Source organism: Nothobranchius furzeri, chromosome 3, assembly GCF_043380555.1.
Source record: "Nothobranchius furzeri strain GRZ-AD chromosome 3, NfurGRZ-RIMD1, whole genome shotgun sequence".
Lineage (NCBI taxonomy): Eukaryota > Metazoa > Chordata > Actinopteri > Cyprinodontiformes > Nothobranchiidae > Nothobranchius > Nothobranchius furzeri.
Window position 1 is genome coordinate 42,518,397 of NC_091743.1, and position 17,015 is coordinate 42,535,411.

At 47.7% G+C, this 17,015-nt stretch overlaps 1 protein-coding gene across 1 annotated transcript in view; it reads right to left on the bottom strand.

The window, feature by feature from the left end:
* The window catches only part of LOC107385826 (contactin-4), a 230,531-nt gene that overhangs the window by 84,508 nt on the left and 129,008 nt on the right, over positions 1-17,015 (bottom strand). Inside the window, exons 6-9 of the mRNA XM_015959955.3 lie at positions 15,586-15,681; positions 1,156-1,359; positions 644-746; positions 323-507 (exon numbers count right to left, since the gene is read on the bottom strand). Coding sequence (XP_015815441.3) covers positions 323-507; positions 644-746; positions 1,156-1,359; positions 15,586-15,681 — 588 coding nt within the window. The remainder of the gene's footprint in view (positions 1-322; positions 508-643; positions 747-1,155; positions 1,360-15,585; positions 15,682-17,015) is intronic.

Consider the following 17,015-nt stretch of genomic DNA (forward strand, 5'->3'; position numbering starts at 1 on the left):
TTTCTTGGAAGAACCAACGTCACATCTCATTCAAAGGTTTTAAAAGAGCACCGAGAATGTGTGGAGTTGTACCCATTTTGGCTGCATTTGTGTGATGGGGATGGCTCTCAGCACCTGAAATTCTGAGTTACATTCATTTTACTGTTTGCTCATTTTGATTAACTGTGACTACATCCAATGAAACACGAGTTTCATTCAAATCCACCCCGTGGTTCATGAGACATGTCGCCGAGTGACAAACACAACCTGAAAACAACAAAAGATGTGGAGTTTCCATCATTAAATAAAATTTGTGACAAATAAAATAAGAAATCCCACATACTCTGGAATACGAGCTGCCCTCTGGCAACGTTTCTTCCTCTGCTGTTCTCGGCGACACACTCGTACACACCGGCATCCTCCGGGCGAAAATACGGAATTTCCAGATCCCCGGTGGAGTGGTTGATCTTAATCTTTCCAGGGAGTGGATTTCCATCGGCTCTCCTCCAGGAAATGGAAGGCACAGGGCTGCAGAAGCAACCCACACAAGGTCACAGTGTCTGTGAGGATCATTGCTCTGTTTGTCAGCTGTAGCAGAGGACGGGGGGATTCTTCATGAATCCTCCCCAAACACAGATGAGGTGTGTGTCTGTGTTGCACTTACTTTCCTAAGGCAAAACATTCCAGCTTCACGGAGGATCCTTTAGAGACATGAAGTGTGTCGGGAAAGTGAACCTCGATCTTTGGCTCATATTCACCCATCACTACTACAAGAGGAAGGAAAGAGAATCACGTTAAAACACAGGAGCTAGGACGGTGATACAGGCAGCAGGCTGTATGGTAAGGATAGTTTTATCCGATGCATACGTCTGTATTACAGACCTCCTTTGGTGGAAGTGTGAAGCAAACATAAACGGTCTTGTGGAGGTTTGTATGGGTGTCAGACCGCTTGCTGTGCCTCAGCCTGCAAGCACTCTATTTATGCAAATATGTGCCTTCATGCAGATACAGTACAGAGGTTTTCTCACATCTACGACCCCGCGTGTTGCTGACTTGTGTAAAAGCCTCGCAAAGCAGTAAAAGGGAAAAACAATGTCACGCTGGAGACGAGTGATTTATCTCCTCCCTACGAATGTTTGTGTCAGTTCAGTGCTCCAAACAAGCAGAGACGCTTACCATCCCTCCGCACCACCACAGGGGTCGGAGAGCTGAACACGGTGGCGTTGGTCATCATGTTTCTCACGGCGCACGTGTAATTCCCTGCATCCGAGGCTTCAACTTTTGCTATGTACAAGTTTCCCGTCCGCTGAGAGATGAAACGGCGAGCGTCCTGCTGCAGGAAGCTGCTCTGGCCGTTGAAAACCCATGAATATTTGATTTCTGTCACAAAATAAAGGAGAAATAAGAGAAAACGAGAACAAAAAAACAGGTCCTGAATTGTAATCCTGTTGTGGCATTCAAACAAAAAGAAAAGATGGCATTCATCCAAAACACAAGTGTGATAACATCTAAACCAACAAATACATTATTTCTCTGCCAAAAACAAAGATAAGGGAAAAGACAAGTCTGACGAAATATGATCTTTATTTTCTTTTCTTCCTAATAAAAGCAGCTTCTACACTGATCATGTGGAGCCAAAGCAGGACACTTAAAACACAAGTTCAGCAAGAATGTATTGTAATAAGTATAATGTAATCATAATGTGAATTGACAACGGTGTAAAAGTGTATAAAATATAATTAGCATGTACAACTATGATTTTTGGGAAACTGGAGCTTTTTTTTTAAGATGACAGAAATCTGTTTTGGTCTAAGCTGACATCATGCTAGCCTTTAGCTCATCAGTCCTGTCAGACATGAAACTGCTCATAAAAATATTTATAACTGGTCAAAAAGGAGAAAAACGTTGGTTACGTATTGTAACCCCAGATTCTATGAGTCTAGTCGCAGCCCTTAAGCTAGCTGCTATTGGAAGGATGATCTCCGCATCAGCCAATCATGAAGAGCTTAAATGTACGCTCACCAATAGTGGGCCCCCTCGTGGTATATAACCGCAGTGACCCCACTGCTCACCTCCAATGGCTCTTATTCCCATCATAACCAGTGGGGCCAGTGGCTTAAGGGCTGCGACTAGACTCATAGAATCTGGGGTTACAATACGTAACCAACGTTCTATTTCGTCTAGTCTTAGCCCTTAAGCTAGCTGCTATTGGAATAAAGCGCAGCTGGATGGGTTTACGCCCCACTGGTTAACACAACCAATGGACACACCCAATCAAATCTCCTCTAGTGGGGGACGTTCAGCCTCAGACCAGGCTTAAAGACTGAGGCAGGCACGATAAGAGAGGGGCCCCCACTAAAAACATCATCCAAAAGAGAATGAAATCCATCTCAGCAAGGCCAATGAGGTGCCATAAGCATTCATTTAGCCTGCTGGGGTCCAAGCACTGAACGAGTGATGGATCCTGAAGACACATCTCGTAAATAATAACGAGTAAAGGAACAGGGTGAAGCCCATGAAGCAGCCTGACAAATGACTTCCATTGACACACCACTGAGGAGCGCCATCGAAGAGGAAATCCCTCTGGCTGAGTGAGCCCTGAGTGCCTCAGGGGGATCCTGCCCTGATGATGTGTAAGCGAGGGAAATGGCGTCACACAGCCAGCGTGAAAGGCGCTGGGCCGACAGTCGCCTGACCAAGGGAAGACTCCCTGTAGTGCACAAACAGGTTTTGTGAGCGACGAACCCCTGAAGTGCGTGACACATATCGTGCAAGCGCGCGCACCGGGCAGAGAAGGTGAGAAGCCGCCTCCTCCTCAGAATTATGGGGAGGAGGAAAAAGTCCAGCCAATGAAATTGACCTGGATTTGAAGGAAGCATTAATGCTTTGGGGCACAAAGGCTGGGTTGGGGCATAAAACAGCAGACCCGCCATCCTCCCGGATCCTGAGGCATGCGGGAGCCACTGAGAGGGCGGTTAGGTCACTCACTCTCTTAACTGATGCTAGCGCCAGCAGCAATGCAGTTTTAAGCGACAGGAACTTGAGTGAGACCTGGTCCAAGGGTTCAAATGGAGCTTCAGATAAGCCACGCAGAACCACCGTTAGATCCCATTGGGGAAAAAGCGGGCGGGACACAGGTCTGTTCCTCCTGACACCTTTTAGAAAACGTTTCGTGAGGGGATGATTGAAAACAGATCTATCTCCAAAACCCTGATGACATGATGAGATAGCTGCAGCATGCCTTAACAGTGCTGAATGCGAGGCCCCTGTCCATCAGTATCTGCAGAAACGATAGGACATCCGCCCGCTGGCAGGAGAGCGCTTGAACATTCCGTTCTGCGCACCAGTTCTGGAAAGCTGCCCATTTAGCAGCGTAGACGCAATGGTAGAGGGCGCCCGCGCACTTTGAATCGTGGCGACCACATCATGCGGCAGCCCAGAAGCCTCTAAGCGTGACCGCTCAGCGGCCAGACCCACAGCCGTTGGCCTATTTCCGGAGGATGTTTGATTATCCCATCCGCCTGGAGAAGGGCGTCCGCCCTCCACGGGAGCATCCACGGGGAGCCGGACACTAGCGCTTGCAGGTCCGGAAACCATGACGCGGACACGCCTCTGGGGACCACCAGAATCACCGAGAGCTGTTCCGACCGAATTCGGTCCAGGAGATGGGGATTCAGAGGGACTGGTGGAAACGCGTAAAGGAGCGTTCGAGGCCAGGGCTGGTGTGAGAAGGCGTCCGCCCCGAGCGGGGGTCCGTCCCGGGGACTCAGGGAAAACCACAGGCGACGCTGAGCGTTTTCGCGAGCCGCGAACAGATCCACAGACGGTTCCCCGAACCTGATCCAGATCTGTGATATCAGTGCAGGATGTAGACGCCAGTCGGAGTCGCGGGGTCCCCCTCTCGACAGGATGTCTGCCGCTACATTCAGTACCCCCGGAATGTAGATGGCTCTGATGGACAGCAGGTGGACATGTGTCCAACACAGTAAATCTGTGGCGACACGCAACAGTGGGAGGGATCGAACTCCCCCTTGGCGATTTATGTAGGCTGCCGCTACCCGGTTGTCTGTGTGAACTTCGACATGACGGCCCTCTAGAAGGGCAGCGAAGTGTCTGATCACATTCCTCACTGTCATAAGCTCCAACACATTTATGTGCTGGTGCGTGTGGGAGGGCCAGCGATCTGCCACCGTATGGGACAAGCACGTGCCCCCCCACCCCGACAGTGACGCATCCGTAAACACAGATACATGTGACGCAGGACGTCCAATGGGAACCCCCGCGTGAGAGGATGCAGGGGTTCCCCCAGTGAGCGAGGTCCCAGCCCACTGAAGGGGGAATCCTCAACATACGTCTCTTCTGACGTATCGGGTGTACCCGGAGGCGGATGAACCAGCGTTGCAAGCGCCTCGTGCGCAGCAAACCTAGCGGCACCACTGAATGGGCTGCGGACATCATGCCCAGGAGTTTCATGACTAACCGGGCTCTCACGATCTTGCGGGGTTGAACACGGGAGATCACCGTGGAGAGATCTGCCGCTCTTGCAGGCGACAAACGTGCTCTCATTAGGGAGGCGTCCAACTCCACCCCGAGATACACAATCGACTGGGATGGAAGGATGGAGCTCTTTTCCCAGTTTATAGAAAACCCTACTAGGGTTGACAGATGCCCTGTCAACCTCCCGGTTTGCTGTGACGCCTCGTCCTTGGACCGAGCGCACAGGAGAAGATCGTCCAGGTAAAATAAGACCCTCATTCCCTCCGTGCGCAGTGGCTGCAGCGCGGTCTCCAGAGATTTGGAGAAGGTGCGCGGGGCTAGCGAGTAGCCGAAAGGGAGGCGATTGAACTGATATTGAACTCCCTTGAATGAAAAACGCAGAAACTTCCGGTGGTTTGGAACTACTGGTATGTGGAAGTATGCGTCTTTCAGGTCGATTGACGTGAACCAATCCCCGGGGCGCACATATTCCAGGACTTGTCTCATCGTTAACATGCGGAAATGCATTACTGCTATGGAGCAGTTGAACAGGGACAGGTCGAGAATAGGCCTAATTCCTCCCGACTTCTTCGGTACTACGAAGTAGCGGGAGTAGAAACCCGAGAGTTCTTGTCCGCGAGGGACTCGGGAAATAGCGTCTTTGGACAGAAGTTCCCGCAGCTCCAGCTCTAGCGCCTGAGACTGTACTTGCGATGTGAACGTCGTCTCCACGATCCCGTTGAAGGGAGGTGGAGTGGCCTGAAAATGAAGTGTGTGACCGCAATGAATGGTGTCCGAAATCCATTTGCTCATGATGCAAAGGCGGCGCCACTCGTGCGCGCGTTCCGACAGTGGACGCGTGTGCGCGGTCACGTGAACAACGTCTGAGGGTTGTGCATGCGCCCTTACCGCCGTCGCCCGTACCAGAGAACTGGGGCCGACCCATGGAGGGCTGCACTCGAAAGGGCGAGTGCGAAACAGCTGGAACAGGCTGGTCCACACCGCGGAGCGTGGAGTCCGAGAGTGAAGGACGAGTGGGAGCCGGACCTGTGCACTGGGGCGACAGAGTGCTAGCGGATGGAGCCGCGCACTGTGCCGCCGCGCGTGCTCGAGACAGCAACATGACATCCCGCCCCACCCAACGGCGTGGGGAGAGCGGGACGAGTTGGGCCTGGCCGGATGCTGGGGCCAGAGCGCAAATGGAGCGCACCCTTACGGCTGGCCATGTATTATGACTACCTGCAGGAACATGTGCGCGTGCAGCAGTGCTTGGTGTGGGGAACATGTGTGAAAACTCGGCAGAGGATTCTGCGGGGGACTGTAGGATTGTGCTCTTTGAGTGACGTTTTTTGGGTTTTATTTCAAAACCAACAACATCAGAACAATCAGTAACACACACATTGCCCCCAAAGAGTCACTTCCGTGGCTGCTTTCGGCGAGGCTCCTGCACCTGGGACTGCCAAGACGGCGTCTGCTGGCCCCGCCGGAACCGTTGTCCGCCATCTCGCTGGTCCCGCTGATGTGGAGCCGAAGCGGGAGGCCGGCTCCGTGGAGCGGGCGGTGCAGCTGGACGTCTGAAGCTTCCGCGCCGTTCGTCCCATCCTCTGGCTGAACGGCCGGAGTGCGAGGCTGACCGAGGGTGGACCAGGTCTCGCACCGTAGCCGATAGTTCGGCCGTCTTCTGAGCCCTCTCAATGACGCCCCTAAGGTGGGGACCAAACAGAACATCGGTGGTGATGGGGCCATCCAGCATCTCCCTTTGCAGATGTTCCGGAATGGAGGGCAGGGCCTTCAGCCAGATCGCTCGCTGGATGAGGGTCTGCCAGGCAGCGATGCGAGCAGAACCGGGTGAGCACAGCAGTACACAGATTGAGGATAGCATCAGCAGTCTTAGTTATGACGGCTTTCGACTCCTCGGGAGCTTCCAGCTCCTCCATCATCTTGGAGACGCCGAAGGCAAGAAGGACGATGTTATTCCCTGCAGCGCCGGTCTGAAAGGCACACTGATGTGCGCGGTCGGTGAGCCGCGTCAGCAGCTAGTCATGTTTTGAAGCGGGAACAGCTCGTGGGCCAGCGAGGTGGTTCTTGGCGCCGAACAGCGAGGCCAAATCCGGCTCTAGTGGAGGAACGGACGGCCAGCCTTGGTCGGAAAACCCCTCGACATTGGTGATGGGCGCATACGTGGAGACTGGCGCCTTGAGCTTGGCAGGCTCGGAGAAGGCGGCAGACCAGCAGCTCATAGCAGCGGGGAAGCGCGGCCAGACAGGGTCTGGACAGCGTGTCTGAGTTGCCCCGAAAATTCCCGCCAAATCATCCGCTTCAGGCAGGGCCGGTTCTGGCACAGCAAGCCCCTTGCGGGCTGCTGCCGCAGAAATGATGGCGGGCAGCTCCTGGAGCAGTGCTCTTACTGCTGGCAGGGAGGAGCGAGAAGCCACTGGGGCAGAAGGACCCGCTGAGCGAAGCTCGTCGACCTCCGTTATGTCTAGGAGGGACGCCGCCTCATCGGTTTTCGCTGTCGGTGACGTCATCCAGCCGGTTGAAGCCAGCCGGCTCCTGACCGGCGTCGAAGAAAACCAAAGCCTTGTCCAGCGGGTAGGAGTCAGCCACCGGAAATTCTTCGTCGGCGGCGGGAGTGAAGTACTCGACCCGGCGAATCTTCTCCGCCACGGGCAGAGCGGCACAGAACGGGCACGAGGCCTGCGGGGTCAAGGCCAGGCCAGCGTGGTGAGCCCCGAGACAGACCTCACACTTAGCGTGCAGGTCGCCGCTGGAAATGGAGCCCGTCTGGCAGTTCGGGCAGGGTCTGGCGTCGCTGGACATGGCTGGTAAGTCGTCTTCGGATAATTTTGCTCTTTTGGGATAATATTTGCTCTTTAATAAAGCTCTCAAGCTTGGCATGAAGAGAAAAAGGGAGGTGAGCAGTGGGGTCACTGCGGTTATATACCACGAGGGGGCCCACTATTGGTGGGCGTACATTTAAGCTCTTCATGATTGGCTGATGCGGAGATCATCCTTCCAATAGCAGCTAGCTTAAGGGCTAAGACTAGACGAAATAGAACCCTCATTTATGAACAGATTAATTTGCTAAGAGAGTTTAAACTGGGCCAAAACTAAAGGAGATTGCTACCTTCGTAAAACTACAACTCCCAACATTTAATGGTAGTTTACGCAAATGTTTTCTGTATAGTTTGGTCGTTATTACAGATGTTTACAATGAGTTTTTAGTTTCTTGCCACTGAAGCTAGCCGTAGAATTTCTAGTGCTGCATGGAATGCTTCTACCAGAGTCATCGTTTTATCCAAGTCACAATAATTGTCTAAAGCAGCAGAGATTTATAAAAAATCCTTGATGCTTTCTGAAATGTACTTAGATGTCCAAAATTCCTCAACATTAGTGTTGGTCCTGCTCGCTGTCAGCTCTTTGGTCCAATCAGAACTAGTCTCTATCGCATCACAAAATCAGCGTCTGAAGAAAGGATGTGTGCTGAGTTTTTGTTACAAACGAGAGGTGATCTTAGGCCTCGAGTCTGATGCGAAGGGGCATTCTGATTGTGTCAAATCTGATCATTTCAGCCCACCATCTTTTTAAACCTACCCAGTAATCCTCACCGTATCTTTGCTGTGGGAGGCAATATTTCTGTGGCATCAATTTACAACTTCAGTGTTCTCCAACTTTTGCCTGGCTGCATTTTTCTTTCCTACTTTACTTCCTTTGTGTTTAATATTTCTCACAGTAAATATTGATTCAAAGACTTCCACATTTTTTTCTCTCTCATTAATGCGGCCTCGTGACAAAATGAGGTATGGAACAGCAGGATGAGGATGTCAGTGGAGGTGTACAGAAAACTCACACATCCAGAGATGCCTATGCGCGCGCGCGCGTGTGTGTGTGTGTGTGTGTGTGTGTGCGGGGGCTGCAGGGATCGTACAATATATTTAGCTACCAGATTGACTCTCCTGGATCAGATAAATGGCATTCTGCAAGTCAGTCCTTCCGACTTGGCAGCTGCTAAAAGTTCCATTTGCTTCCTTGAGGGAAAACTGTGATTTAAAATCATTACAAGGAAAGTCAGGGCAGGAACTGACAGACCTTTCATGATTAGGGACTATCAGAGACGGGCTCTGGTAAAGAGCTGCAGTCTCACAGCAGCAGAAGACTTGCAGGCACATAATCCCATGTCCTCCAATGGAGTTTAACTCTTAACACAGCTCTTTTTAGGCTACTTTCATATTGATCACTTTGATAAGCTTTCCGTAATTCCTCCTTAATAAGGTGCATTGTTGATTTCCTCCAGAAGTGCTTCGACAAGCATCATAAAGGATTTGGCATAATGTGCACCTCATAGAACCATGTTTCCTTGCCTCTTTTTTGTTAAAGGACCTCAAGCTAGCATTATCATGCAGTGCAAATCCAATCAAATGTGTGACTATGCTCAATTCAAAAGGATAAATATGGAAAAATGAGTATCCAAAGGGCGAGGGTTGAGGAGGGGTATGGGCTTAGATGGTGAAATGCTAATGTGTGGAATTCCACATGGCTGCAGGTCTCGGTTGGAAACAGAGGAAGGAGAAAGGCTGCTGCAGAGGTGTGAAATTGTGCTGGTGGGCACCAAATAGCTACGGGGGTTCAGAACCCTTTGAGCATCCACTAATCAGCAGCACCCAGACTCAGGAGTCATCTCACAGCTAACCACAATAAAAAACATTCCTGCTGCTACAGATGCCACCTATGGGACGCCGACTGTAAAATAATGCATAAAAAGGGGACAGCCATATTTGACCACATTCAGCTTCAAGAAATACTAATGAAAATAAGAATTTGGTATAATATGTGCACATAAATGTGTTGATATCAGGTGTTCTCGTGTAGAGGTGACCACATGATGGCACTGGGGCGGTATATATAAATATACCAGGAAGTGTTTGTAGTGGGGATGGGCAGTCTGCAATGATACAGCGTAGAGACACTGGAGTTTGTCCGATCATTTGACAAACATAACATGGCGTCAGGAGTAGGATTAATGCCCGCATTGTGAGAAATATCCTGATTCAGTGAGTACAGTTCGGGAGTGAAGTTCTGTGTTGGTCGGATCATGGAGAGCTTGTGGCCACGAGAAGGTCTGAAGCTCGTGGGCAACATGGGCAGCAACTGGCGGTGCTTCAAACAGCAGTTCGAGCTGTACATGGTGGCAATGAGAATGGATTCCAAGCCGGATGCCAGGAAAATCGCTTTGCTGTTGACGGTGGCAGGTCCTCAAGCCATAGAGGTCTTCAATACTTTCGAGTTCGATGAGGAAGGCGATAGAGGCAAATACGTCAAGGTGTTTGAACGTTTTGATGCACACTGTTCACCACAGACGAACACTGTCTATCAAAGGTATGTTTTTCGCACCCGGATACAGCACCACGAAGAGCGTTTTGATAGCTTTGTGGCTGACAAAGCTGTTCCTCTGTTTGTTTAAGATGGCGACTTCACGTTTCTGTTTATAAATGTGCTTCTGTAGCCGTCAAACAGAGCTAAAACACGTTGTTTTACGAGTATTATTCTCATGTCATGTTGTGTTCTCATATATTTATATTTTAGAGACTTTCTTGTCCATGAAAAGTTCATCAACTCTGCATCAGCCGAGGTATTCCTTAAATTTGAAGCGTCTAAGCGGTAGTCTAACGCTTTTGGTTAGTTCTGGTCGGCGCTCAGTTTCCTATTGCACGGAGCTCTGCCGGGCAGGGGCATGCTTAGCAAAAAAGAAAAAAAAGACGTATTGCTTATATTATATCACAGTACATGATAAGATAATCACATACGGATTTCTGACAAATCATACATAATTTCTGAAAGAGGAAAACTCTGGAAAGCAGCTTTAATTTGCAAACGTAGACTACCATTTAAAGTTAGTTTGACAGATTACCAATTCTACCATGAAAAACATTAGCTAGGGGAATTCTTGAGCCCAGTTTTACTTTAGAAGCTTCATTTGGGCAGCTTGAAATTGCATGTTAGCCAAATATTGGTTAACTTGCATTATTGACAAGAACAATGTTTGAAATCAGGTGTAAATTTGTATTTTTAGATTTATTTTTAATACCTTTAGTAACATTTCACTACTTATATTTGTTTTAAAATAAAGTTATTTGGAATGTGAGTAAAAAGAAATGACAGTGTTTTTACCAAGTTAATCAATATCTACACTCATACACATTATAATAAGACACTATTAATGTTAATATTCACTTCACATAAGTGTTTTAAAACATTCATAAAACATCCTCAAAAAGGGTTAACCATCTTTGTATCTGAAGGAAGGCGGGACGTTTGAGAAATGTTTTGATAAAGCCCTCAAACATGTCTAATTGGGATTTGCCCAAATTTATAAGCAATGGGTTTGATAAAACAAGAATTACTTCCCGATTATTTCAATTTCCAGCTGACTCCCGATTCAGCCAAATCGGGGAAGAAGCAATTTTGAAACCATCCCTTCTGACATCCAGTCAAAAGCCTCTGTTACAGACGCTCCCCTTTCCGGTCACCAGATGCCCTCAGTGGCATCATCCTCACCCGGCTCCTTTCTCTGGTTGCCCAGCTGTTGCGTAATTAGACTCACGCACAGGATGCTTCCCAGGTTGAGATGGGAGGAGAGTCCAGAGCGAGACAAGGCAGAGCACCGATGTGTGTGGTTGTGGCTTCTCGGTTCAGTTTAGGCTCGAGGGAAGTTCGGGTGGATGGCGGGCGACCTGTACGGGCCCAGTAAGACGGCGGCCCGACTTCGCTTCGGCCTCAGTTGTGGTGGAGGATAGGGCGGAGGGGAGCAAGTAAGGCCATTCAGTCGGTTGTGACAGGGGCGGCAATGCGGGACCGTGGAGGCAGTGATTGCGCATCGGCCAGTGATGTGGATCTGCAGCTGAAGCAGCTGAGGATTGCAGAGGAGGGCTTTGTGGTTCGTATACGTGCGGCGGGTGTTTCGCTACAACTAACCCATTGGCAGTGTCCAGGGAGCTGAGTAGTTCCTGGGGGTGTGTAGAAGTCTCGGAATCGTGGTCTGGAGGATTGGTTAAGGGGCTGGTTTATGGTGTCTTTAATGATGTTACTGAGGTGGAAGTGGAGGACGCCCTGAGAGGAGAGACGGTTGTGGCGTTGCGGCATTTGGGTTGTGATTAAAGTGGGTTGATGGCGTTTGGGTTGTTATTAAAGTGAGTTGACTCCGTTGTTAATTAGTTTCGATGCAATGGAGCTCCCGGCCCGTGTCAAGTTGGGCTATCTTAGTTTCCCAGTTAGGGCTTATGAGGAGCCTCCCTTGAGGTGCTTTAGGTGTCAGGGCTTTGGTCATGTAGCTGGAGTCTGTGTGGAGGGGTTGAGGTGTCGGAGGTGTGGAGGCGACCATGAGGGCAAGCTTTGTGATCTTCCGCTCTGCAGTTGTCACTGTGGTGGGGCTCATCGGGCAGCTTATAGAGGTTGTGTGTCATATAGGACAGCTGTGGAGGTGGAAAAGTATCAGGCAGAGTGTAAAGTTTCTTATGCTGAGGCGGTGTGTTGTGTGGGGGTTCAAGGTAGAGGAGCGTCAGGGCCTTGTGCTGGGTCTCAGTCTACTGGTGGTGGTTGTGAGTGAAAAGAGACCGTTTCTGTTGGAGGCATTGTGGAGGGTGAAGCATGTGGCATCAAACATGTCTGTTGTGGCTCGCGAGGTGACTGCGGCTGCAGGGGCCTTTCTGGGCTTCGGTGGCGTGTCCCCTGAAGAAGTTTGGGGGACTGCGTGCTTGCGGGTGACTGGGAGCTCTAGGACTACAGAGGACCGAGAGTTGCCCAAATTGGTCGATGTTGATGATAAGGGAGGGGGAATGAGTGTGAGGTGAGCCTCTGAGACCTCCACAAGTCGGCAGCCGCACAGCAGACAAGCGCCGCTGCAATCTGAGATGCGCCGAGCTGCAGGGAGGGGAGAACGGGTGGAAAACATCGGTCTCCCGAGAGCTCCACAAGCCGATAGTCGGAATGCAGCTCCACCAACATGTTATATTTCAACCCATTTTCTAAAGTGCAGCATTATGTTAAATGCACTGGGTTTTACCCTATTACATTTAAATTTCATGGTTAAACAGTACATGTTAAAATCTAAGCTCAGCTCGGCAGTGACCTAAAATACATAAATATAATTTTACTTACAGAAAAAAATGAAGTGGAGACTCCTTGGACGCTCTATTAGTGCAATTAATGCCACAGCAAGTCATTTTGTCTAACAATTGCACAAATAATATCCAAAAAAGAATACACAAACACAGAGACTCAAAATCCTGGAGCAGTTTCCAGGCCAGACCGAGGCTCTACTGAGGCCCCTCCACGGAGATAGCTCTGTGGTCACGTGGGTCTGATGCTCATTAATTATACAGAATTTTAGGCTTTTAATACACTTAAACAGAAGAGTGAGAAAAAAATTCACCCCCCTCAGAGTTGTCATGAGTGTAAACTGGATCATTTAAACAAAAAACATGTTTTGGAACCAGGCTGTAAACATGTTTATTTCTGCTGTGAAATTGGTATTTTTAACATGGGAGTCAATGAGGATTTGACACCAGCCCCTAGTGGATGAGGGTGGCACTGCAATTTTTGGTATTTCCGGGATGACCTCAATTTTTGAGCCGCATTGTGGGGGCTTGGGAAGTGTGGACATGGAGATGTTTAGCGTTGTTTAGTAAACTCATTCTGTCAGATACTTTTAGATTCGGATTAGTCAGAGAGTCTCTGTTAAACAGGATTGCTCCATTTAAGTTTTGGGTTTTTTGTGGATTATTTCCATTAGTGTGCCCAGCCCCTTCTGGGCTGACATTTTCTGTTAACCTTAATAAATAGCTCCTTTGTTTATTCTTATGTAAATATCTCCTTTTATTGTAAATACACTTGGTCCACTTGAGTTGTGTAATAAAATCCTTGTTTATAGCGACACACGACTTTGTTATTACTTAAACCTCACACGTTTTCATTACTCCCTCCACCTCTTCACTCCTAGCAAGCTGGGGGACGTAATAGCCTCTCTGCAATGATGCGAGTGATACAGACACAAAACGGCTCTTCTAAGAGCCAACAAACAACCTTAGACGCAAACAAGCATTCCAGCTTCCTGTCGTGACCTGGATATATCTCAAGACTAGACGGGTCATTTCAGAGCTAATCTCTGGGTTCCTGGTACCCCAAGGTCCATGTCCATCTCTACCTCGTGACCCCTGGATCTGAATGGGGATCTTCACATAAGGGTGTGTGGATTTAACAGATTGCTTCAGATGGTTTTTATAAATAAATCTCGAATTCACCAAACATACAACCAAATTTATTTTACAACCCCGAATCCACAAATTCTCTCAGATACTTGAGAACAGTTTTGCTAAAACATCTAGCTTCCATTACAACATTCCACACATCGCATTAAATCACTTCATATCCATCATTCCATTGATATCTTGTCATGCATAATTATTAGTTTAGAGAAACAAAATAAATACATTTTTATAAACTATACACTTGACTCTGTCTGAATTAATATGAAGTGTGTTTATGGACCCTGAATAAGTAAAGTAACTAGAATCTTCTGATTAAACATTCAAAGATCAATCAGGTTGATATTTAATATTGATATGGAATTATCCCACCCCATTGATCGTTTTATAAAGGATATCGTAATCATAAATCTACAATACCGTCTCAAACTTCCTCTAAGTTTATTTATTTATCAGAGACTTTTGCCCAAAGCAAATTACAGCTTTTGAGATACCAGTGCAGTAAATCACCCTGATATGCACGTTTTGGTTTTGTGTTAGGAAACTGAAAGCAACCCAGTGCATGCATGGGAGAACATGTTCACCCGTACTTCACACTGGAAGCATCAGTGGATCGGAACAGCAGCAGAAAACGGTTTACTCGCAAGCGTCACTGCCTGCCTGCCAGTACACACCAGGAGAATCTCAGTCATGGGGAGGCTTCTCTGCCATGCCAACATTACAAAATCCCTGCAGACTTCAAAGGTCAGGTTTGTTTATGCCATCCGCCATTAAATCATAAAGAAATTGTCATGCTTGTTATTGCTGTTTGATGTCATTTATGATGTTGTTCCTCTCCACTGCCCGGACTAAAGCCATGAAAAACACACCGCTGCACTTCTGGAACGATGCTGGGAGTAAATAAGCCGTTAGGTCACATGTGTTGACTTAATCTACATAGATATGAAATTGCATTGCTGTAATAGTCTTTCATTTTGAAAATTACCACAGGTTTTACACTGAAAACGGGTGTGATTTCCTGTCTGGCCATGTGTTAACTGTGGAAACTGACGCGTTCCAGAAGCGGCTCGTGGCAAAAATCGAACCCAAACCCACCTTTAGTGGTGTGGCGTGCCACTTCTAGAGCGCACCTGAAAATTTCAGCGCCATGGCTGGTTTGAATCCCCCCCGTAAACTATAATGGGTTCTATTTGAAGCAGTGATGTTCCGCTGCCGTTCAGCACCGCTGACGCCTCTGGTGTGAAGTAGGGGTCACTTCACGCAGAAAGACTGCAGCTGGGATTTGAATCTGTGACACTTTTGATGTCAGAAAACAGGGCCACCAACTGTTCCACCAGGCAGCCCCACCACAATGTCTGATCTTGTTCTTTCCATCATAGCTGAGGTTTAGAACAAAGATCGACCAGTGAAATGAGAAAAATGCTGCCTTTAAAATGTAACATTGGGCTGAATGTAACTGAAAATGCTAATCCTGATTTTTTTATGTATTTCTTCAAATTAGCGCCCTGTAGCCATCAGCTGAAGACAACCAACATGACAGTTAGTTGAGTTGGATCACTGAAGACTTTATAGATGACAAGGTGGTCAGAGGTCATGTGGGCGAGAACATCAAGCTCAAGGTCAATAAGTGTGAGACTATGGATGAAGGCAGAGATCTGGGCAAAGACAGCCGTGCCTGATCATAGAGAAGTTCCCTGTCTGACAGGAAAGGAGAAGTGGGAGACAGCGTGTCTGATAGGTGGGAGGGTCAAAAACACAAAGAACCACAGCAGGATCACAGGACGGTAATGAGCAGCACAGTGAAGAACAATAAAAACAGCTGAGCAAAGCAGACATGTAAAACAGAAGAGGTAAAACTGGAGCGCCGTACCTCCGTAATGGGGCGGCGGGCCGCAGAGAAGAACCACAGCTTGACCCTCTCTCACCAGCACGGTGTTCCTCGGCTTCCTGCTGAAGTTCTGCAGAACTGTTGAATGTGACAGAAACCAAGACCGTGTTTGACAGCTGTAATCATTTCGACTTTATGCTCTTATTGCTTCCAAGTCAACCAAGAATCCCAAAGATATTACTGCTGCGCGTTTAGGAAAGTGGGCAAAAGAATGCAGCCACCGAGCTTCAGGGACCACTTTCACCTTTAATTAAATGCTGCTCTGCTGCATGAGAGAATAAATAGCAGAGAGACATATCAGTCCTAAAGTCTTAGAAATACCAGCAGATCTCAGGAGGGGTCAAGCAAATATCAGCTGTGGTCGGATCAGAGCTCATCTGATTAAAAATCTCCCCAGACCCCGACGAGCAGCTTCCCTTTCTTTATGAACGCCTCTGGTCCTGCTCCCCGGTATGATCAGGTAATACCAGCCGTGTTTTATTTTTTTTTTATCTTTTGTAATAATGGAGATGGACATAATAGGTACGCATTATACATGTGTGACTGCAGAAATGTTTAAAAAGCATATAAAGCAAGAACTTTCAGCTTTTTCTTTATGAAAACTGACAATTTCTTATTAAAGGAGCAATTAAGGATTTTCGCTACTTCAGGAATTATTTATGATTTTTTTCATTCCACAAAAGTGTTAGTCTTACCCTGTTCTGTGATGCCATTTAGGCAATAAATCAATTATTCGTTTTGCTAAGCCCCTTAAATATATACATACATGTGAATAAACAGCACAGCATGAACGTAATAACTATGAAACAATGTTTTTTGGCTCTGTTGCCCTGCTACAAGTATGCATTCATGAACGAGACGTGTTGCTTCCAGCCATAATCATGGGAGTAGGGAGAACGGCTTAAGGTGCAGATCATGTTTCTGCCTCTAGATGGTGGCCTCCTATAAAAACTACAGATTTCAGCTTTAAGCAAATGTGGACATTTACGTTAAAATTTAAAATACAAAGAACCACAAAAATACCAAATAAACTTTAAATAATACTTCAAATTAATTTACAAAGCAGACTAATGTGTGTTAAATTTAATTATTCCATTGTCACATTGTTGCTGAAAGCCTGAATATGTCACCTTTACTAAATTTCAGAAGCAACAATATACACTCAACAAAAATATAACCGCAACACCTTTGTTTCTGCTCCGATTTTTCATGAGATGGACTTAAAGATCTAAAATTCATTCCAGATACACAATGTTGCCATTTCTCTCAAACATTGTTCACAAATCAGTCTAAATGTGTGATAGTGAGCACTTCTGCTTTGCTGAGATAATCCATCCCACCTCACAGGTGTGCCACATCAAGATGCTGATCTGACATCACAGAGTAGTGCACAGGTGTACCTTATACTGCCC